The 23,457-nt window shown below is 45.4% G+C and overlaps 1 protein-coding gene across 8 annotated transcripts in view; it reads right to left on the bottom strand.

Moving 5' to 3' along the window:
• Positions 1-246: 246 nt before the first annotated feature.
• KIAA1671 (KIAA1671 ortholog) overlaps positions 247-23,457 on the bottom strand; it is a 64,476-nt gene continuing 41,265 nt past the window's right edge. For 3 of the 8 annotated variants that reach the window (XM_088065163.1, XM_014253676.2, XM_014253677.2), the window contains 7 exons: positions 9,612-9,730; positions 5,570-5,822; positions 3,946-4,120; positions 3,626-3,753; positions 3,284-3,417; positions 3,044-3,126; positions 247-2,551 (listed from right to left, as the gene is read on the bottom strand). In XM_088065163.1, the coding sequence (XP_087921289.1) occupies positions 3,048-3,126; positions 3,284-3,417; positions 3,626-3,753; positions 3,946-4,120; positions 5,570-5,822; positions 9,612-9,730 (888 nt within the window). In that variant the 3' untranslated portion in view covers positions 247-2,551; positions 3,044-3,047. Of the gene's footprint in view, positions 2,552-3,043; positions 3,127-3,283; positions 3,418-3,625; positions 3,754-3,945; positions 4,121-5,569; positions 5,823-9,611; positions 9,731-13,970; positions 14,116-20,632; positions 21,959-23,457 lie in introns of those variants that run through there. The other 5 variants (XR_001331540.2, XR_001331539.2, XR_001331538.2 and 2 more) reach the window with 5 other exon arrangements.

The raw sequence follows: 23,457 nt of genomic DNA, 5'->3' as shown, positions 1-23,457 counted from the left end.
CTCACTTCCATCTCCAATAAACAGCAGGAAAAAGCACATGGCAACAAAAGTGAAAGCAGAAAAAATTCCAAGAAGCATTATTTGGAATTAAAATAGAATTATATAAAGTGTATTACAGTCTGTTCTATCATTTAAGAAGTAATAACATATTTATATATCTTTTATTACAGAGCAATAACCCAAAGAGAAGGAAGTAGATATTTAATCCATGTACAATATAAAGAAATAACAGAGCAGAAAAAACACTTTTCCATTCAACAACATTCTAAAGATGCTCTTTAATTAGACATTTAAGCATTAAACATTTCTCAGTAGTAGGTTAAACTACTCAATACAGTAATTTCAGTGCATTGTCCAAGCAGATGTGGAAATGCAAACACATTCAAGGGCTTTGTGGAAACCTCGTGTCAATCCCCTCAGCTTCCTCAGCACAGTTACAGAATTTCTGGCCTAGACCAAGAACCAGTAAATCCTCCAACTGCTGGGAATGCAACACTGTCACCTGTGGAAGTGGAAAACCCAGCCTGTGAGGATGTTCCTGTGAGCAGGGACTTGCCTGATTTCTGGGTGTGGGAGGCCCCACTTGGTGTGAGTGAGAAGAACCATCCTCCTCCTCCTCCTCACCTGCAGTGCTGCTCAGGCTGGCCCAGGTGAGCGTCACACGTGGGACACGCCCCCAGAACAAACCCCAAAAACCACACCAAGAGTCACCTTTCCCACCAACATCTAAAGGAGAGGGAAGGAAATCTGTGCAAGGTTTTAAAAGGAGCTGGTCAGTGGCGGTGGCTGCACTGACACGGCCCATCCCCAAATTCCGTCAGAATCCTGGGGATCGCTGCTCTGTGGGGAGCAGAGGGGCTGCCAAACTAACAGTGGCAACAGCTCCCATGAGAAACAGGGCAAAACAACAGGGAAAAGACTTTTACATCAGACAGACATCTCCATCTCATCTCCAGGGAGCACAGGGAGCTGCCACAGGAATAAAACCCGGGAGCCAGAGATGTGCAGATGGGACTCGTCTCCTGCCATCCTGCTGCTATTTCCTGCAGACTGGGACTGCAAATCCCCCCCTGTGACTCCTCCTTGAGGTGAATTGGCACATGGTTTTGGCAGCTCCAAGCCTGACAGACAGCAGCCTGGGCAGGCTCCGCGGGAGCTGCGCTCCCGAAACGCTGATTGGGAAAAAAGACAAAAGGAGAAGGAGCTGAAGTGCTGGTGCTTTATGGTTTGTACCCACAGGAGCCCCTCAGCAGGACGTGGGAAGTGCAGCCCAAGCAGCTCTGCCAGGTGAGGAGAGCTCTCCACTCCCCTTTTCCCTCTTCCACCTTTTCCTGGTTGAGCCTGAGGAACACCTGGAATCACCTGGGCTACGCTTTTAAAGGTTACTGAAAGAGCACTTATCTGGGGCAAGAATCGAGTCTGTCTTCCATGGCCATGGTGGTTGGTGTTTCAGAATCAGTGTCCAGAGACAGGGAATATCTGAGAATTAGGGATACCCAAACACCCACGTGGTCCAGGAGATCTCTACTCCGCTATCAGCACATCTTGCCAAAGGAAAGACAGGAAATCATCAGAGAAACTGAAGATCACATTTAGGTTATCCCACAAAATCAGCATAAAAATAAAAACTTAAACCTGGTATTTACAGATTAACAAATAAAAATATGAAGTGGGACTATCTGAACTGCTATTAAAGTGACATTCAACAATTAACTGGAACCCTGATATGAGTGTAACATCCTCCCTCTTCCCTTCCTTTTTTTGTTATAAAAACAGTATTTACATATTTTTACTTTTTTTTTTAAAGAGAACTGGTTGACATTATTGCTTGATCCTTTTTAGGAAAGACATTCCAATGAAGCAATTATTCCACATGCTGACAAAACACAGAATATACCACTTCAAGAGTGACAAAAATTAACATTTTGTTCGTCTAAAAATTATCTCCATCTGCCAGGTCAGCAGATCACATGTAAATACAAGCCAATCAAAAATACATTTTACAAAAAATAATCAAGTTTCCTTTTTCAATATGGCAGTAAACATGATTTGTTCTTCCACTCTCACCTTCCACAAGTTTCATTCTAAATAGGAGCTTACTATTTGTTCACCAAAAAAAAAAAAAGAAAAAAAAAAGAAAAAAAAGATAAATTCGATTAAAATTATTATTTTCATAAACAAACACAAAACTCAGCCAGACACATCTCCCAGAGGTGAACACCTACAGAGTCTGTTCCACAGTGAGGGGAGTTCCCTGGATCACAGCACTCCCAAATATCTCTGTTTTCCAAGCCTTTCTGAGGTGCTAACTGTGACCCAGGGGAGTTCTCCTGCAGGCAGATCTGAGGTGCCACTGTCCCCCCAACCTGACAGACACAGCTTTGTATTTGACTATGAATTGAAGCAGCTTTTCTCCACAAAACAGGAAGGCACCATGCACAGAGCAGTTGAGGCAGGAAGCAAACAGCAGCAACATGACATGGGGGTTTAGGTTCAGATGAGTTAAGGCTTCTGTTAAACTTCTTTATCTTCTCCCAGTTAGAATCACTGTCTGGAAAGGAAAACAAAAGGAAGTGTGTGATATGGTCAGGCAGCTGGAACAGGAACCCCCTTGAAATGTGTTTTCTGTTGCAGTGCCACCTTGGTCTTGTCTGTTTAATGCATTAAATGCTTAAGAACCACTCAGAATTGTGCTGAAACCACATAAAGTTTTCAAACTTTGGGATATCCCAGCCCCACCAGAGTGAGGGTTATGAAAATCAAATGATGTGCAGAGAATCAGTGGAACTGTGACTGGGAGTGGAGGGGCACTGCCCTGCACAGGGGGCACAGGGCAGGGTAAGGGCAGTGTTGGTGGGGCCACAGTGATGTTTTTTCCTTTAAGGATTTGTGGGTATTCATGAAACAATTTCATTACATTAAAAACAGTAAGACAGGTTTCTGTGATCTTTGTATGCTTAAAGTTGAACCAACACACCAAAAGAAATGTGAGTTTGTCACTGCACTCCTGCACTCAGCAAAGCCCCCCTTCCTACCCAAGTACCTTTTCAAACCTGATTCTCATAATGGCTCTGTCTCTTCTTTGATTTCAGCTCCTTCAGCCACTGAGGAGACTTTTCTTCTGACCTAAAATATAAAAAAAAATAAAAACACTCTTTATTCTTTCATTATGAAAACTCCTGACGGAAACAACAACAACAAAAAGGAATGTACAGCTTGTTGCATTATTTTTCCTTCCAGCAAGAAGAGCATTAGCCTTCTCCTGACGCTGGGACTCTCTCACCTGTCCTCCTTTTCCACACTGGAGGGCAGCACTCTGCTGCTGGGAGTGCCGAGCTGTGCTTTGGGGGATTTGAAGAGCTGAGCAGAGCCGATGTCACCAGTGCTCTCAGACTCCTGTCTTTTCCGCAGCTGGGCCTAAATATCAAAATAAAGAAAGGGGTTCTTTTAAGCCAGCATCCAGGCTTTTTTTAATTTTTTTTTCTCTTTGAATGAAGAATGGATCACTCCAGATATATAAAAACAAAAAAAAAAATCCCTGAAATGAGTGAGGGAATTCCTTATAAAGCACTTGCAGCTACTGAACTGGTTTATCTCCCACCTCCTGGGCTCTGCCTGAGCTCACCTTGAGAACAGAGTGATCCATCCCTGGGAACACGGGCAGTCTCTGGGCTTGCACAGAAGACGACCTTGGAGTGTGCTGGATCTTCTCTTCCTCCTCAGAATCTTCCTGTTGCATAGTTTTCTTCTCTTCTAATTAATTGTTTAAAAAAAAAAAGAAAAGCAGAGGGGGAAACCATGAGCCAGCTTTTCATCTCTTGTTTGAGATCTCTTCCCGCACTCAAACAGGAACGAAGGGCAGTATTTAAAAAACGCCTTTTACAAACTCCTGCCCTTGCACCCAGGTACATCACAACCAATTATTCCAGGTAGCTGAGGGGTTACCTGTGGAATCTTTGAACATCCAGCCATTATCTGGTTCTTCTGTCAAGGAAAACCTGTTCTCCAGGTCCAGCCCTCTGCTCCTGCGCAGCGAGTGGGACGCGGGCGCCCGGCACCGGCGCTTCTTGCTGAGCTGCACCCGAGTCTTGAGAGCACTGGAGTCCAGGACAGCCGTGTGCTGGAGAAAAAACAGACCTGGGAATGAGCCCCACCTCCTCCACAGTTAAATCCCAACCCACTTGATTGCATTCATCAATTAAAATAAACATTTGCCTGATGATTATTATTGTAGTCACTTACAATCATACTAAAGGGAGTGCATGATGAGGACATGGACATCGTGGCTAACTGGGTGTAATCCTTGGATCTCTCTAGGCTGTGGATGCCTGAGTTGCATGAATAATTTGCACCAAATTAATATAAAAAATAACTGCAGTAATCAGGAGTTTGGTTCCTAGAGTGTTTTATGAATACAGGTCTTGCTAGCCAGTAGCAGCTGAGGGCAAATCCCAACACTGGGATCTAAAAAGAGCAACTACACAAAATTCTCTTGGAGTGCAGAGCTGCAGCTTCCCTGCCAGCCACAAACACTCAAAGCCACTCACCAGCAACAAGGACACACCAAGTTTAGTGTCACAGCATTCAGAAAACTTCTGTGATCAGTCATTTCCAACACATCCAATAAGCAGTAACATATTTACAGAGCAAAGCAAGGAGCTGTCATTTATTTACTTGCTTTAAGCAATTTGCTGTTACAGATTTGCCTGTAACCACCAAATATCCCTGAGTCTCTCCTTCTCCAGATGTGGGTTTACTCCTTTTTTCAAAAGATTTCAGGTCAGGAATAAACTACTCATCACACAGCATTTCCCAGCTGCACTTGGAGCTAAAAATGTTTTTACAGAGATATCTTAAGTGGCCCAGGACAAAACAGAACCTTCTGGAAGTGCTCAAACACCTTGTGGATGTGGCATTTGGGGACATGTTAATGGTGGCCTTGGAATTGCTGGGGGAACAGTTGGACTCAATGATCTTACAGGACTTTTCCAAACTAAACCAAGTTCTTGCAGCACTAGACATCATTAACTGTGTATGGCCAGAAACTCCTGGTCTTAAACACCAACTGCAAGATTCTTCACTATAGAAAAATCCTTTAAAATGCAACTGTGAGCTACTATGGAAAGAAACCAACGGTGAATAAAAAAAAAATATTAGTGAAGGTCTTTACAGCCTTAAATCTGCATGGCTGACAGCACAGCAGTCACTGGCTGTTTGTGTAACTTAATTATGCTTCCAATATTCACACCTGGAAGTGTCTAAGGCCAGGCTGGATGGGGCTTGGGGAAATCTGGTCTAGTGGGAAGTGTGGAACTGAATGAGCTTTAAGATCCCTTCTAGTCTGGGATTCCGTGATTGATTATCCAACGCCAGCAGCTTTATGGAACCTCTCAGAACCTAAACACCACAGAGACTTAGAAGAACTCTGCAGTTTTGATCCCAAACTTCTCAGTCAGGAAAGCAGCTGGGAAAATTCAGTGTGGGAAAGGCAGGGCAAAAGTGGCTGCAAAGTTTCCAGAAGGAACTGCTATGCAGGGATTAACTGAGGGCACACACGATGGCAACTTACATCGATGAAGGAGAAATAACTCTTGTCCTCAGGGAGCGTGTCCCCTGTAGGAGGCAGATCAGCCCCATCAGTGGAGTCCATGTCCGTGCTGGAACGGTCCAGGCTGGTGCTCCTTTGGTCTTTGGAGAAGTCATGGTGCTCAGGCAGGGAGGGCGGCTCTGTCTGCGAGGACAGCGAGGACGGGTGGCTGCCCGGGGGCTGCTTCCGCCCCGACACGACCTCATTGTCCAGGGAAGGGGATTCTCCCACAAAGCTGCAAACGGAGCAAATGCAATCTGTGAGACTTCGGGGCAAACAAAGACCTGCAAGGCCAGGCTGGATCACACGTGGTCAGCAGGAGTTAAATAAAAGTGGAACAGAAAGTCTGAGCACCAGCAGCAGGGTGTGGATCACAGCCCTCACCCCTTGGATTCACAGTGTGTTGGGGATTGGGGTGTATTCCAGCCAGCCAGAGGGTTTTTTTCCTTCAGGAATGCTGAGCTGAAGAGAGCTGGGCACCAGGTGGCACCCTAAGGCAGGGCTCCATGGGCAGAGCTCCTTGTGCCTCGGGAAGGAGGGCAGCAGCACCTGCTCCCAAGTGCTGGGATGCTCCTAGTGTATTCCTAAAATTCCTCCCGTGGCCTAGACTGACAGGAATGAGCTGCAGGGCGAGGACTGAAAGCTGGACACAGTTGTGTCTGCCTTTGTCACAAAGGCTGGAGTGTTCCTTGAAATAGGAAGACTCCACTGTCAGTAAAAACTGGGCTGTCTTGCTTCTAATTCCCAATTTTAAAAAACCAAAGCCATTTAGCTCTGATTTTTTTTCTCCACCTGAGAGAAGACTTTTGTCACTAAGCATCATTTCTTGAGCACATATCTAGGAAAACTGTTCTAAACCTAAAAATCCAATTTATTTATCAATATATGCACATCTTTTAAGCAATAAACATTAGTATTTGGTACAGCAGTCCCAGGAGAAGAACACTCAGGAGTTTACTGCTGGATAACAGCATTCCAGCAGAAGCAGCTCACGGTACAATGTCCAGTCTGGCAGAGCAGACACTGCCCAGAGGGTTTCCAGCACACGAGCAGAGGGAATGCTGCTTCCCTCCATCACCAGTGGGCCCCAGGATAATTAAGAATGGCACTAATGAGCTCTGGGGGAAAGTTTTTGTCTAGGATTTTTGCTTCAAATGACATTTTGTATCTGCAGCATTAGGCTTTAGAGCCACTGCCATATGGAAGAGGGACAATCTGCAGGACCTTTCATGGAAATTAAAGTTGAAAGGATCCTGTTGGATTTGCACGTCTCCAAAAAGTCCCTTCCCTACAGCTGATACAATTCACTGAGGTTTTTAAAACTGAAATATTTGAGAGCAAGATGTGACAGAAATCCAGCTGAATTAGCATTGGTTGGTGGTTCCTCATTCCCAAACCTTCCCAATGGATCTTCCTTTGGAGTTCCTGCACAAATTAAAGCCCCATACCTCAACCCCTGTGGCACAGCTCGTCCCTGAACATGGGAAGGATGCCTGGAGTCCAAACCTTGTTACATGCAGTGGATTCTTTCCAGTGAACAGCAAATTAGGGGGAAAATTCCCCTCAGAAAAATGAAATTGAAAATGTATTTTCAGTTCTCATTACTGAGATACATCATGTACCTCTTTCTATTACTTCATTAAGATTTCAGGGTTTGTGAGCACATCCATGAGATGCCCCTGATGTTCCACAGGTGCATTTATAGACACTTCTCTGAGACATCATCCCTCATGTGGTGCACACAAACCCAGCAGGATGGTTAGCACAATAGGCAATAAACTGACAGCAATCCTCACTTTCAACTGCAATTAAATTTAATTAGTTTTAGCAAGACAGTGTATAAAGGCCATAAAGAAGGTGTTGCTTCAGCCTGTGAAATGAGGAGTCAGAGCTGTACGGAAACATCACTTAGAACCAACTCCTTTCCTGTAAAAAACAGTAATCTTCCTTATGAAGACTGTTATAACCTTAAAGAGTTTTAAAAGTGCCAACTTGGAAAAGCTTGTTAAAGCACTTGAGAAAAATTAGAATAAAATCTTTTAGATAAACTAAGAAAAATCCAATTAATGCCTCCAAAATGGAGAAGATGGTTTCATCTCTGTCCATCCCAAGGAGTTACTGGTCAAAGCCCACTGGAACCAGTCCAGAACAGCTCCTTACACTAATTCCAGCAGTGAATCAGTTCTAGAGGAAAATACTCCTTCCTTCACCTTCCAAAAGCTCATCTAGGAAAAGGACTGTGTTCATCCTGTTGCCATGAAGTTATGGCTTTTCACTTCAAAATTCCCTTTCTCTCCCAGAGGAGCGAGTCACCATCCAGGAAGGGCTCAAATTCCAGGACTCCCCATCCCTGAAGTGTTCAAATGCCAAGCAGAGGTGGCACTGCTTGGTTTAATGGCCACAGTGGGATTCAGGTGAAGGTTGGACTCGGTGATCTTGGAGGGCTTTTCCAACCTTCAGGATTCTGTGATTCCATGAAGATGAGGTCATTCACAGCAGCACTAATGGAACACTCCTAAAATAATCCCTCCATGGCTCCAATACTGGGAAATGCCCCAGACTGGAGGTTCCCCCAGCACAGCAGGAGCCTGGGACACTGTTTGGTCCCCACAGGATGTGACACCGTGGGGCTGGCAGTGGAAATGCTCCAAGGGAAGCCAGCCAGGCCAAACAGGAAAACTCAACCATCAACATCTCCTGTGAGTTCCTGCCTCCAGCTGGGGCGAGGAGGAGGCACCAAAGGCAGAGCCCTGCTCAGAGCACCCTCAGCAACATGAGGAGAACGTCTGCACTGCTCCTGGCAGGGACTGCATCCAAAATAAACTGCAGACAAAATGCACGTTCAATATATTCCAGGAAGACTCACATTATTTAAAAGTACATTAATCTCATTTCTCTTCAAGTGCCTGAATTAATACAGCAGTAATTCCCCTGCAATGAGCTGTAAGTCAAAATAAAGCAGAGCAATGGGGTGGCAAAATGCTGAACAGTCTCCACACTGTCACCATTATACTGTGAAAAGGCGAAACCTAAATATTTCTTGCAGTGCAAACAAAATTCCAGCACACAGGATTGAGTTCAATCCTTCAGTGAACTGGAATGTTTAGGTGGAGCTGTTCTAATCAGGATGGATGGATTGAAATAACTCCAGTGCTGTCTGCTCTGAAGCTGAGACAAGCACCTTTGTTAAGAAACTGATCTCAGAAATGTCTGTACCATCCTGGAATCCAAGTTAATTTTACAGCAGCCTGGCTGTCACTGTTGGCACTCACTCGGCTGCTGAACCTAGAGCTGGTTGTTACCCTGATTTCATAAGCAATAAAATATTTATAACACACAGTTCTCAAGTGCAGAACAAACCAAACGTAATTGACATTAATGTCTGCTGTAAGATCCCAACAAGTACAGCATTAAAAACCAGATAAAATGCTATTTTCATACCACACTGAGCAGACAGGACATGAGTTCAGGGTAGATCAAGCTGTAATTTACACAACAGGTGTGAACTATAAAAAACCTCACACTTTGCTGCTCTAGGTTTATTTCACTAAATCATTCTAAGAACAGAAAAGCATCAGCAATACTCAATATCAGTTTCACTCGAATGATATTCCATTTCATCCTCCACTTCACCACCAATAAAACACTTGAGAGTCTGAGATGTGGGCATGGAAAGATGCACCCTGTGTCACCCCACCTGAGGCCCAGAGTCCCTGCTCCAGAAGGATTTTGCCACTCTGCTATTCTGTAGAGTTTCTGTAGAGTATTCTGTAGGGATTTTGCCATTCAGCCCACCTGGTAGTATTGCTAAAGGAATTGCAATGCCAGAAAATCAGATTTAAAAACAAAGAAAACAAATAGAAATGTCCAAGAACAGACCTGGGAGCCACCTCCTCTAGCAGAAGGTATCCCACGGCCGAGGGTTGGAATGAGATGATCTTTAAAGCCCTTCCAGCACGAAACCATCCTGGGATTGTGGGATTCCAGCATTTCCCCTCATCCCTGAGCTGAGGAAAGCCCTCACCTGTCGCTGCTGTGCCGCTGCTCGTTCCAGGTGCCGTACTGGCTGTCGGGCTCCTGCACCAGCGTGTCCGTGTCCTTCGCCCCCGGCGGCTGCCTGGAGAAGCATTGCCTCAGCTGGTCCTGCAACAAAACCTGCAGTCAGTGGCAGCCCCTGGCTGAGGGATTAACAGCTTTTATTGGCACTTGTGGCCTGGAATCTGACAATTAAACTTGGCTGACTGGGAATGAACCTAAACACGAAGAGCTGCTGCGAACTGGGAGCGACAATTCTCTGTACAATAATTCTCTGTACAATAATTACAGTAATTGTTTTCCCGGGCAAATAATGGATTCCAGAGGTTGGAGCTGACTCCCTGGTTTCAGGAACTCCATGCTGCTTTAATACTGCTCTTATCTCAGGTTGCACAGAACTTCTCAAAGCACCTAAGCAAGCACAAGGAATTCTGCTGGGAAAGACATTCCATCTCCTCAAGCTCAGCAGGCAAACATCAACTCCACTGCTATTTTCCTGGGTTTAATAAAATCAGCCTTTTTTTTTTTTTCTCTTTTTTTCCAAGCATTCTTTGGAAGACATTCAAAATAAAATGCATAAATAAATAAATAAGCACAGAGCCAGACACAAAAAGCTTCCTACAAACTGATGTAACATCCAAGCCCAGTGCAGGACAGACCACAGTGGGTTTGCTTTGTTTTACTCTCACCTCTCCTCTCCTGATTTTTATTCCATGGATCCGCTGCTTTCCTAAGAAAGAATGAGCGGATCCCTTTCCAGGGAGAGAAGTGGGTCAGTGCTGGCAGCCCAGATTTTGCAGCACTGTCAACCCAGCCCTGCAGTTGTGCTGAGTTATTCAGGGAGCTTCAAGAGCTCCTGAAATCCCACATTGGGAGCAGATAATTAACTGTTGGTCCCTTTCACCTTTATTACCCTGAACAAATACAAACACGGCTTTCAGCTCCAGATCAGTTTTGCTTATCAAGATTTTATCTGATAGCAAATTACATGGTTTTCCACCTGCCCTTGGAAAAATCCAAGGATTTTTCTCTCTTTGTAGGTACCCACTGCCTCCAACCCACTGAAAAGAACACGGTGCTGGGATTAGAACACATCTTCTTCTCTTCAGGCAGCACACACAAAGTAACAATAATAAAGAAATCCCATATTTAATATGTAGAATTCCTTCATATTATTGGGGGGAAAAGGAGAAATTGCATGTTTATTTATTTCCTTAATTTTGTACACCTAAAGAATGCTGCCTTAAGACTATAAAATCATTAAGGATAATTCAGCAGTGCTGACACCTGGCAACTGAAGAAGTCCCACAATACTTCCAGTATTCTCATAACCAGTTCTTATTTCCCAGTGGCCACAGCCTCTCTCCAGTCCTGTTGTGCTCATTGCTGCTGACAAAGTGTGTTTTAATGCAAAAAAAATACAAAAGGCTCCACCATTTACTCCAACTATCACCAAGCACCTCAAAGTTAAAGACCAAGTTAAATTCTGTTTGCAGCACTCAAGTAAAAAGGGCTCAGTTTGTGAGTTACACAGAACAGACGTTTCCTGCCTTTCATACTGCAGATGTTCCTGCAGGCCCAGAATTCCCTGGTTCTTACACTTTATACAATCATAGGATCTTCAAGGTTGTGAAAAAAACCTCAGAAAGATGGAGCCCAACCTATCCTACATAGATATCTAAATAGGGAAATGTACATGAGTGCCTGGAGGCGAGTTAAGCTCTTACATTTCCCATGCCAGGTACAAGATTTCAGACGCGAGCCAGGCACACGCTGCTTCCAACACAGGAGATAGTCTGGTATTTCCTAGAAACCACAGGGCATTTCCTCCTGCTCTGCTTGGCTGTATGTTTTACCTTCCACAAATTCCCTCTGCAGCTTCCCAATCCCGTAATTTGCTGCAGGAACTCCTGGGCTCAGCTCTCACCCAGTGGCCACAGCACCTTTGGCCGGTGGCTGCCCTTCTAGGAAAGGCACTAACAAATACCAATGGCTCGTCTCACTTCCCTCCCAACTGTCCATGCTCATTCAGGCCTTTTTTTTTTTCCATCTTGATGCTTATTATGAATTTTTTTCAATGCCAATCCCACATCATGAGCTACCCCACTCTTCAATCCGTACAGTATTTTCCACTGATTACGACTAAAGCCCATTACCTCTACATGTGGCACCATTTTATTTGCAACCACCAGAATTTACTAGAAATTAGACTGGAAAGCTTAGGAGCAGGAAAAGGAGCAGCTTTTGTGGTGTTGCAGTGGGGAGCCCTTGTTTACACAGCGCTGGGTTATCGGGGCCCTGGGGGCTGTACAGGAGGGGTGTGGACAGCCCAGATAAGAAGGGCTCAGCAGCCACAGGGGTCAAGTTTAGATGCAAAGACACCACTCCTGTGAAGGTTCAGTAATACCTAACAATGTTTTACACTGCTGGACAGAATGACACCATCAGCAGAGCTACTTCTCTGTGCTAAACCCAAAACAGGCTTGAAAAAGAAATAAAATTACTGCTTCTGAAGACATTGTGAAGATAAGTTCAATATGACAAAAGAAGTTGAAATGTCAGGAATAAAACACTCCAAATTCTAGGAAATCTAAAGTTCTCTATGTTCTAAAGACTTTGTTATACTCAGAATCATTATTTCATTTTGCCTCTGGAGGAAGCCGCTTGTTTCAAGACAATTGTGTCCTTCCACGACAGGCCCTTTCAACATTTTAAGGTGCCAAATGATTAATTGGAAAAAAATAAATGTTCTCTAGGTACCAAGCACAAAAATAAGGAGTGGGAAGAGGAGCTGATCCTCTCCTTGGCTGGTGGAGGAGGTGTTGGCTGGGGGTACTGAGGGTGGTGCAGAAAAGCAATTTATAGCCTGTGCAGCAGCTCGGAGGAGAGGGGGTGCTGAGGAAGGAAGTCACAACAAACCAGGAAGATTCTCCTTGCCAGAAGATGATTATTAGCAAGAATGAAGAGTTTTAGCTTTCCTTTTGAAGATCTCTTTTCTATCATTGTCATCACACTCCTGAAAGACTCAAAGGCACTCAATACATGAAGCCAGGCGAGGTACAGACATTTCCTCCATAAACAGAATATTCAGAAAACTGGAAAACCAATCATTCCAAAGGAATAAGCAGGTAAAGAGGGGTCTGGCATCATTTTAGCACACAAAATAAACCCAAATTAGAACATTTCTAATTTATGATGACACAGAAATCCCCTAAATCAAATAAAACCTACACCCGATACAGGTTTCAAATGCTGTAATTCTCCAAGCTTTGATCTTTAACTTCCCAATTCTTACACCAGGAGCCAGGAAAAAAATCTACTTAATTTTTCTATAAAATAAAGCAGCTGAGCTGTGTCCTGCTTTTCCTCTGGCTCTTCTTCTAAAATGATCCATTATGATTATGCCTCTTTCAGTCCTCCCATGGAATTAAGCTGGGCTTGGCTACAGTCCAGGGCTGATTACTCCTGCAATTTCCCGTTCCTGAAAATGATGCATACACAACCTTGGTCTCCCAGCAGCCCCAAAATTACCCCAAACTCTGGGTCAATGCAGACACAAATGTGCAAAACCCTCCTGCACTGATGGGAAATGAAGACCTGGCAAAGAGGAACAGCAGCTCCGAGAGATCTCCTGAGTCAGAAGCTGCACAGACAGTTTCAAAAATATCTTTGTTTGCCAAGGAGCCCGAGACATCAGCCAGCCAAAGTGACAGCCCACAGCTTGAGTGTGAATGTTCAGAGCTAAATTCCATTGGCATGGATTGGGTATGAAGAGGAATTGCACAATGGAAGGAAGTTTTGACCATCTGCCTTGTTAATATACAACTCCGAGAAAAAATGGTGCTGATGTCTTGAAGAGGGCTGCTTTTTCTTTTTTTTTTTTTTTTCATTTTCCTCTCTCCTTACTTTAATTAAAGAAGCAAAAAATGTGGTCAAATTATCCCTAAAGTGTGACACCCCATTTTAGCAGAGCTCACAAGTCCTTATAAATCCCCAAAAGAGTTCCAGCTGTTCCCCTGCAGCATGCCATGAAGACAGACATAGACCTCCACCTATTCATATTTTATGATATTATTTTGTAGTTGATTCTGCTTGGAATGGGATGCTGGGCTTGATGAGCTCCAGAGGTCCTTTATAACCTCAATTATTCTACAATTATTCCAAGGATTCTAAGGACTAAGAGGTGAACTATACATTTTGAAGCACTAACAGAATTATCAGAACATAAAATCAGATTGAAACCAACCAACACTGAAAACCCCACCACAAATTCCACTTTAATTTGGAAGTACCCAAATGCCAAGACAGCAAGCGGGAAGAGGATCCCAGGATTTCCATCTATACTTACTATCCATCCAATGAATGCTGCCCATAAGGAGTAAGTCATGGCCCCAGCTCCTCTTAATTCCCAGCAATCAGGTGGGATTCAGACTGGTGAGATCAGCCAACTCCGTGCTTTAATTAATTGCTGAATGGAGTCAGTGCCTAGCGGAACGTTCCTTCTGCCCCCACCCTCCCTGCTGCAGCCCCAGATAAAGAGTTCCAGGAACTGCCCAGCTGAGCTCAGGGATGAGTTACAGCCCTCCCCAACACCCTGGCCAGCACAACAGCCCCAAAGAGCACAGCACTGCCCCAATCCCTGGAGACCAGCCCCAAGAGTAGGGACAGAATTAATGGAATTAATCCACCTCAGAACCTCCAGGGCTCTACACCCCGACACAGCCACCTGCAGGGTGGTCAGCAGGTAAGGAGATGGCAGTGAGTGGCCATGGGGTCTGCTCAAGTGGAGCATCCCTCTGTGGGCTGTGAGCACAGGGAGCACATGGAGACGTTGGTGTGAGTCCAGAGGAGGCCAGGAAGGTGATTAGAGGGATGGAGCAGCTCTCCCATAAGGAAAGCTGGGGTTGTTCAGCCTGGAGAAGAGAAGGCTCCAGGGAAACCTTACTATGGCCTTTTGGTGTCTAAAGGGGCTCCAGAGAGCTGGGGAGGGTTTTATTGAGTAAGATGTGATCATTTATAAACCTGGTCATTTTTTTGTAATGACTGTGTCGTTCCAGGCTCAGAGCAGCTGCAAGTGGGGCTGACTGGGCCCGTCCTCCCTCCCCTTCTTTTAAGTCTGGAATTGTGAACATGCTTCTGAAAAAGTTCTTCCCTGTGATGGTGATGAGGCCCTGGCACAGGCTGCCCAGAGCAGCTGTGGCTGCCCCATCCCTGGAAGTGTCCCAGGCCAGGCTGGACAGGGCTTGGAGCAACCTGGGATTGTGGAAAGTGTCCCTGCCTGTGGCAGAGGCTGGAATGGGATGAGCTTTAAGGTCCCTCCCAACCCAGAGCATTCCATCATGCTGCTGGCCCCAGCGCATCCTGGGCTGGGCAGGACAAGCTGGTTTTATGTGAAGAACTGGAGCTGCTGCTGCTGCTGAATGCACAAGCAACGCCTGGAGAAACACACGTGTGCCCCATGTGACTGTGAGCACTCTCACAACACATTTAGCTCTCTTAGATCCTAAGGAGCTCCACTGCTCTGCTCAAAAATCCCTTAAATAATGGATGTTTCCCTCTCCCATGGGCAGTGGAGTACGTTCCAGTCCCACGGTACCAAGCATCTCATAAGTGCCATCAGCCCCGACAGCCTCCCTGTTGCTATGCAACCCTGGGCTGCCTCTCCATATGAGTTTTCCCTGCCTCTTCCACAGGGATACGATACCCAACCACCAATTACATTCCTGATGCTAAAGCCTGACAGCGTTTCCCTTACGAAACAGGAGTTGTTTTTAGAGGGTGACTGGTCTAATTCTCCACCTTTCCATTGCTTCCACATTGTTGCACAGGACTGAATCCCAACCCTTTCTCCCCTGGAAAGTCACAGGAAAAACTTCAGCACAGCAGATGTACTAAAGGAGCTCCAAGAGAGTGGAGAGGGAGGGACTTTGGACGAGGACATGGAGGGGAATGGATTTGAGCTGGCACAGGGCAGGTTTAGATCAGATATTAGGAAGAAATTCTTGCCTGTGAGGGTGGTTGAAGCCCTGGCACAGGCTGCAGCACCAAAGAGAGACCCAAAGTCTACCCTGCATCGATTCTGGCCACATCAGAGAATGTGGTCAAATTAATGCAGATGAAGTTGGTTTTGCCAGGGATCTGGTTACAATCATGCAGTGACATCAGCTCCCTGCTCCTGCAGTGACTCCTGGTGCTGTTACCCTCATCGTTCCACAGAGGATTTCGAAGACATTTGAGAGTTTGTAGTTTTTTCTACCCTGCAAATCGAGCTGCTCTGCCCCGCTGTGAACACTCAGCACAAACACCTCAGGTGGTTCAGGGCAAGGCTGAAGATGAAGCAGAGGTTGACTCCAAGTGCAAAAAGCAGATGAGGATCTAATTCTAAATATAAGCCCTGCTTGGGCTGAGGGAGCCACACCAGCACTTCCTCTGAGAGGTGGGAACGCACAACACCACAGCACAGCAGAGGAACTAGCTGGGAACATCTTTAAAACCCCTCCTATATCACTGGATTAAATTTCCTTTTCAGCCTCAGGCAGCCAAGCTGATAAGGAATGAACCCCTAAGAAAGCCAAGGCAGCAGGAAGGAGCCAGAGGTTCCATCAGGAAGATCCTGAGCAGCGCCAGGGAATCCAGGCTCTCCCCAGGGCACGTGTAACTCCCATCAGTGTTAATAAAACCTGGCAGTGAGTGTGGAACAGGATCCCTCGACTTCAACACTGCAGGAGGCACAAGCCAGAACAAGGCAATTTCATACTGGGGTGCCAAGGAGGGAATAGATTTGCTTTTTTTGAAAAGCTGCATGGTTGAAATCAACACCTCCTACTCGAAATGCTGCATTTCACAGCTCTTCTGCACAGTTCATGTCTCTCCACATGAGACACAAGTTAAACTTCAAACAAATATTCCTGGGAAAAAAGTGCTCGTTAACTTAAAGCCTGGAAATAAAGATGTACAGAAAGTGATAGGATTTCCTGACAACAAGTGAATAACAAACATGCTCGTTTCAACACACAGCTCGAACAGCTCAGATGTTTTAGGAGACAGCAGTCAAAACACACACACAGTCACCCCCCCAGTGAACACCAGGAGAGCTTCCCAAAACTTTCACAACATTACCAATTTCAATAAAAATGGATTGCCAGGATAGGGAGGATGTGAGAGTGGGGAGGCCCTGGCACAGGCTGCCCCATCCCTGGAAGTGTCCAAGGCCAGGTTGGAACAGCCTGGGATACTGCAAGGTGTCCCAGCCCACAGCAGAGGGTGGGACTGGATAATTTTAAGCCCCCTTTCAACCCAAATTCTTCTGGGATTCTATGATTCTAAGGCTTGTGTTCAGAGAAGTTTGTGTATAATGCAATTTATTTCCCCTGAAAGCTATCATTGAGAGCTTTTAAACAAACAAACAAGCAAAAAGGCAGCAAGGTGGATGAGCACAAAATATCAGCTCTAAATTTATTTACGCTATTTTCTTCTTGTTTAAGAGCACGGTAAAAATCAACTCCTTGCAGTCAGTCTAAGTGAAATCACTGAGTAAAGTAGTTTAAATAATTATTCCTGTCAAAATAATGGGAGAACAACAAGGCAGCTACCAAATGCCCATCACTATGAGTTTCTGGCCCAGATTTATCTGCCAGCTACGTTCATGGCCTGTTAAACCAAAGAGAAGTTATTAAGAATGAAAAAGCAGGAACTGTTTCAGCACTGGCCCTTGTATCTTCATTAATTAAACTGAACAGCTTCACTCCTCCCCCCAGCTCCAAACAAGACAAACAACTCATTTTTAAAGCCTGCCTGCTGCAAACTTGCTTCCCCCAACCCTAACAGCTCCCTGGGAATTTAAAGATAAAACTTAAAGATTAAAATTCCATTTACTGATAATACCAAAATATTATTTTTGAGTGTAACTCATGCTCTCAGTGAATATTAGGGCAGAACAATCCAGCAACTATTCACTGTAGGGCCTGTACCTATTCCAAGTTCAGAATCAAAGTGCCAACTTGTAGTAATTTCTCTTTACCAATCATTTGTTGAAGGATGTTCACCACAAAGGACAAACTTTTTGCAGACAGACTTGGGTACAACATAACAGGCACTGCAGATCAAAGCTCTTTTATAAGCAGAGACAGTCCCAGGTGAATGTAGGTGTGGAACTCAAACCAGGACCCTCACCTGCTCCAGAAAGAGATCTTGTTTGATGGGAAAAGGCAGAATCCACCAGCTTTCCCCAGCATCAGCTGTATGAGCTTAGAATGAAACATCTGGGAAGATTAATAAAAACTAGGATGGGAATTTCAGCCTCTAGCAGGGAAAGGGCTGTAGGATACAACAAAAAACCCTCAAAAAGCACTAACTGCCCTCCCAGCACACCTGGGACACGTGCATCAAACAAATCGCTCCACTTCCATCTTTATTTTGGAATTAAAAACTGAATCCAAACGGTGACGCTGCCAGATGAATTTTGAATGAAAACACCATTTTGTTTGACTGCCTGGTACACCAAAAGCAAACCACTATTAAATGCACTTTGGTGTTATTTTTAGCAAGTATTGGAGCAATTTAGGTAAAACACATCGACCGCTCTCAGCCCCAGAATTCATCTTCCCTGTTCTGTGTGAAACACCTCTGAGGTTTTCCATGACTTTTTTTTAGCAGTGTAAGTGGAGCCAAGGGAATCAAACAGCTTGCCCTGGTTTTATTGTAAGGCAACAAACCTCGAGACCTAGAACAGTGCTGGCTGTGAAACCAGATCTCACACCTATAATAGAACCATGACCGACAGACCCTGATTAAATCAGAGGCCATGTTTAATGCATGTATCTCTGCTCCTCTTACAAAGACACCAAGCTGATGACATGAGATGAAAATGGACAATTAACTCCATCAAAATACCTGAAAGAAAAGTCAGCTTCTATTAAAGGAGTCTCACTGCAAAGTAAAAACTTCTGCAGCTATGGATTTGCATGTGAAGGTGGAGAAGTTTACTCATACTGACTTAAATTGTGCTGCCTGAGCTGAATTAGGACAGCTTTCTGTGCTTGGTATGATGCAAAGTCCTCCAGTAGCCACCAGTGGCAGCAGGGAAGGGAGCTGGAAGCCCGTGGCTTTATCAGCCAGGAGTTCATGGGCACGGCTGCTCCTTGTTTAAAAACTCAGCAGCCTCGAGTAACTGCTCTACACTACAGCCCTAAAGCAGTGCAGAAGCCAGTTTACATGAATTACACTTTTTCCTCATTCCACAGTTTTTTACAGCACAATGTCAGTAGTTCCAAGGACTAAGACAGGACCCTGTTGCAATCAGGTAAAAAAAGTACCAGCTGTATTCACCAGTCATTTGCCACAGACACGATGGCACCAAGAACAAACTTCTTGGAGGGCTCAGTTTGAGCCCAAGTGAAACCAAATTCACACATGAAGCCAAGCACAAGCAGAATTCCTGCTGAAACAGAGGAACAGCAGATCCAGCACTGTCACCAGTGACTTAAGTGAAAAGGTCACCCCGTGTCTCCTGATTTCTGCTCCGTAAGCAGTGCTGTGTAGGACAGCAGAACACTTGTCCTCTGCAGGTTTCACATTCCCATTTTTCAGCCTTCTTTTACACAAGTTGCTCATTCAGACGATTCCAATAAATCTCAAACACCAGCTTAAAAAAGCCAAGAGAACTTTACCATGCTAACACTGTAACAGTGGTTACCAAATATTTTCTTCTTCATTCTTTTGTGCTTACTTGACACTATTTTCTTTCCCAGTCTGTCCAAACAGGACATGGATAGCAAGCTGGGACAGAAATGCTCTACCCAGTGCTGATAGAGAGCACTGGAAAGAGCTGTATTCAAACACCACACCTGCCCAAGGAATGCAGCGTCACCTGCGCTCATTCCCGGAGCAAACCCCGCCAGGCCACGGCAGAGCTGCCTGTGTTTACACTTCACAATGAGTAACTGTTTTGTTTAATAATAAAAAAAAAGAAACCAGAAACATTTTAGCCACTTCAGAGAGTTTGGATTTATCCACATGTTGGCACCAAGGCTTGGGGCCCCTCTCCACACAACTCAACTACAGTCGCTGGTCAAACACTAGGCTTAAATCACCAGTTTCAGGTACAGCTCAAAACCACTGGTTTCAGCTCCTCTCCACGAAATAAAACAGAATAAACCAGATTTGCTTCCCTTTAACTCCCCATCACCCCAAATCTTTGCTGCTTTGCAGGATGTGCCAGAACTAGAATTGGGGGTGTCAATAATGGCCAGGAGGATCACGGCATCCTCAGCTCCCAGGAAATCAGCCTCTCCTCCACCTCTTTGCCATGCCATGGAATACAGACAGTTCCTCCTGGAGACTAATGGAAAAGGGAGGGGAAAGGGCTCTGTCTGGCACAGAGTGGTGGAGAACCAAGAGCTCTCCACCTTTCCTTTGCTCCCAGGAATTGCACCCTGTCTCTGCCACACCACAGCCTTCACAAGTCACATTGACCCTACTGCTTCTATGGCATGACAAAGTAGGAAGCATTCTGAGAGAAAAACACCTATTTTTCAATAAAAGAAGGAAATAATGATCATTTACATTGCTTGCACAGTGACAGCACTTCACTGATCTTACAAATTTAGCTTCAGGCATTTTTTACTGGAAAAATCACAAATACTGAAGCACACTCAACGCCATGCTGGCCTGTGCTGGGGAAACAACCAACACCAGCCCAGTTTCAATTTAACTTTCTCATTTCAGACCAATACGTGCCCTACCTTACTGTCCTGCTTCAAAATCAACCACATTTTTCCCATTCCCCAAACCTTGACTGCCTGGCAAATGAAAACATCCACCTGCGCTGCAGGAAGAAAGCAGCTGGGAGTAGACAGACAGACAGCACTATCTGGAGGTGTTTTGGGAGCTGTTTTTAGGTGGAAAAGCAGACAGGAGGGAGGTTTTGTTATGAGATAAAATGCTGCAGCAAACCCAAGGGTTTGCATTGAATTGTCTCCCTTGAGGGTCTCAAAAAGGTGCATCGCTTACAAGCTCGGGTGGCTCTGAGCTGGGCTGCCTCTTCCTCAAAGAGGAAAACCTCTGCTGACTCCGCACTGAAAACCTTCGGAAGGACTCTCTGCTCCGGGATGCAAAGTGCCTGAAGGAAGAGGTTCTCTTGAAGGGAGTCCTGGTGCCACCTTCCCCTCCACTCCGCTCATGAGCCACCGCAGTAGTGACTAAATTTAGTGCTTCCTGCAAGGATCTCCGCACTGTGCCCATCCACTGGGTCATGTGAGTTTGTGCCACTGTCAGTTTGTCTCCAAGGTAATCCATTTTTTTTTTTTCCAGCTGAGATGAAATATCAATATTCGGTAGCAATTAAAATATATTCTCCTTAAAAACCCTGATTTATTTTGCGAAAAGTGATTCCGTGTATAAAATATTTCCAGCTAAGGTTAACAGTATTGCACTATCACCCTCAGCATATTCCTAAAATTAAAACAACCAAAGATGTGAGGTGGGAGATTGGTATTTGTCAAGCAGGAAAAAATAAAAGACTTTTCCTACTTACAATCGGCTTTGCAGAGTTCCATCAAAACATGCTTAATTCAGCCATGTTAAAGAGATAAATCAATGTTTAAATCCTGACACAGTCACTTGAAATGAGTCCATTTGCAAGCAGAGAATTAGGCTCTTACTCTCTCATTTCAGAGCAGGAAAAGCAACTCCCTTTTTAAGCCAAGTTTTGGTTTGCTGTAAATATCAGAAGGATAAAACAAATCTTATTCTCCTGGCTCGGCCACTCGTCAGGTGAGAGTACATTGACCAAAGTTCTGGTGCTCCTATACAATCCATTTAGCAAGCAAATCAATTAGATCTTCTGAACAATAAATCCAGATTCTTCTCAAAAAACTCTGCAGAAGGGTGTCAGCAGCAGAATCCTCTCCTCACCATCCTCGCTGCCTTTGGAACCATCCTGGAGCTCTCTCCCGGCAGAACTGCGGAGCGAAGCCGGGGAGGCTGGAGGGGAAGCGCGTCCAGCCTTTCCCCGCGGGACTCGCTGCCTGCTCAGAGCCTGCCAAAAGTGCTGCTGGATGACATCAGCTCCTCTGCTTCCAGGGGGGCTCCCAGCCCAGGGACAAACGCAGCGACTGTCCCCACGCCTGCTCTCCTCGCAGGGCCCGGAGCAGCTCGGGATGCACAGCTGTCCGGAGCCGCTCCTGCTCCCAGCGCTCCGGGCTAAGGCACACCGGGATACAAGCAGGAGAACGCTGCTGCCTCTGGAATGCCGATGCCTCCTCTCCGTCCCTGCCTTGCCTGTGCTCCGGGGAGGAAACAATGAGGAGGTGACCAGCCGCAGAGGTCTGCCCAAGGAAGGATCTGGGCTGGGCTTTATTATAGTACAGGCAGGGTTACCATGGCAACGCAGGGAACAGCATCTGCTGGCTCCGGAGCAGGCAGGAGTTGCACAGATCTATTGGAATGATTCATAGTTTGCATATGTCACGTGGATTTAGTGGTTTTAACCCTTCCTGGGGAACACAGCTCTGCCAGGGAATGTCTCACACCCACACCAGAAGATTCCCACCGGGATGGGGCCACACCTACACCCTGCTCCTGCTGCTCAGCGGGCACCTGGGCAGTGCCAACACCTGTACCTGCTTCACTGTGCCACTCATGGCCTCAAAGAGAACACGTCCCACTGTGCCACTCATGGCCTCAAAGAGAACACGTCCCAGTCAGTGACTGTGGTATCAGCACAGGATAATGATTAAGCCAGAAGCCCAAACCAAAGCTGAACAGGTCTGACCATTTGAAGTTTTTTTCCACTTTTCTACACTGTTCCCTGCTGCGAGCAAGGGCTCTGTGTCCTTCCCCAGCTCTGCTCCCTCCCCAGCTGCTGGGAGAACAAGGTTCTCCCCTTTGGTACCACAAACCCAAAATAATTGAGGGTAACATGAGGACCCCAAGTGTCACCATGGAATTCCTGGGAACAGCCCACTTGGGAGGACAGAAAGAATAAAAGCTATGGGTTTAAATCAATAAATCTAAGCTCATGATGTAAGTTTGGACTTAAAAGTCCAAAGTCAAGCTGTGACTAGTTCAGAACCAAGGGGAAAGATGCAAGACAGGCACGTTGGAAGCTGCTCGCTCTCTTGTTTGTTCAAGGGGGTTTGTGGCTGTTGCTTAATTTGCCATACAAAGTACCATGAACTTGCATCACCCTCTGCTCCTCTGAACTATCCAGGAAGAGATTCAATGGAACAAAAAATTTCTAGATAACGTTTGATGCAATGGTTCTTGCGCAAGCTTTATTGTATCAGAAATGTGCCTTGCAGACACGCATGAACCCAAGATGCCCTGAGGAAACAGGGGTGCCTTCCCTTTTAATCTCTGTTTTTAGCAGCTCAGCTCCACCAACCTGTAACTTATCTCCAGGAAACTATGTAGCATTCCCTAACTGAGTCTCATTTCTGAATGTATTTGTTTTGAACATTCACAAATTTGCAGCCTTATAAAACCCCTCAGTAATTAAAGACAATCCAGCCAACAGAGAAAATTCTCCCCCCACTCCCAGCTCTTCTCTTGAAGAGCTGCAGAGTTATTTTTGTATGGAAATGGAAAGAGATAGTTTTGACCAGATTCCCCAAGAGCAGGGTGTTTCTTAGATTTGTAAAAAACCGAGAAAAATAATTAATTTATCTACCAGAGTTATGGATAGTGCTCCATGAACGATGGAGATCCTTCACCCAAGGCTGGAATTTAAGACGTACTGCACATTTTTATGCTGTTAAATTTAAGTGTGATATTTCAAACATCTGAGCCTTTGCAAGTGCAGCTCTGTGCCTGCTGCAGTGCGGGGATTCTGCACG

Source organism: Pseudopodoces humilis, chromosome 20 (assembly GCF_049639895.1).
Source record: "Pseudopodoces humilis isolate 2021_Gansu_Grassland_sample_001 chromosome 20, ASM4963989v1, whole genome shotgun sequence".
Classification (NCBI taxonomy): Eukaryota; Metazoa; Chordata; class Aves; order Passeriformes; family Paridae; genus Pseudopodoces; species Pseudopodoces humilis.
Note: the sequence above shows the minus strand (reverse complement) of the source record. Positions and strands in the feature narration are given on the sequence as shown.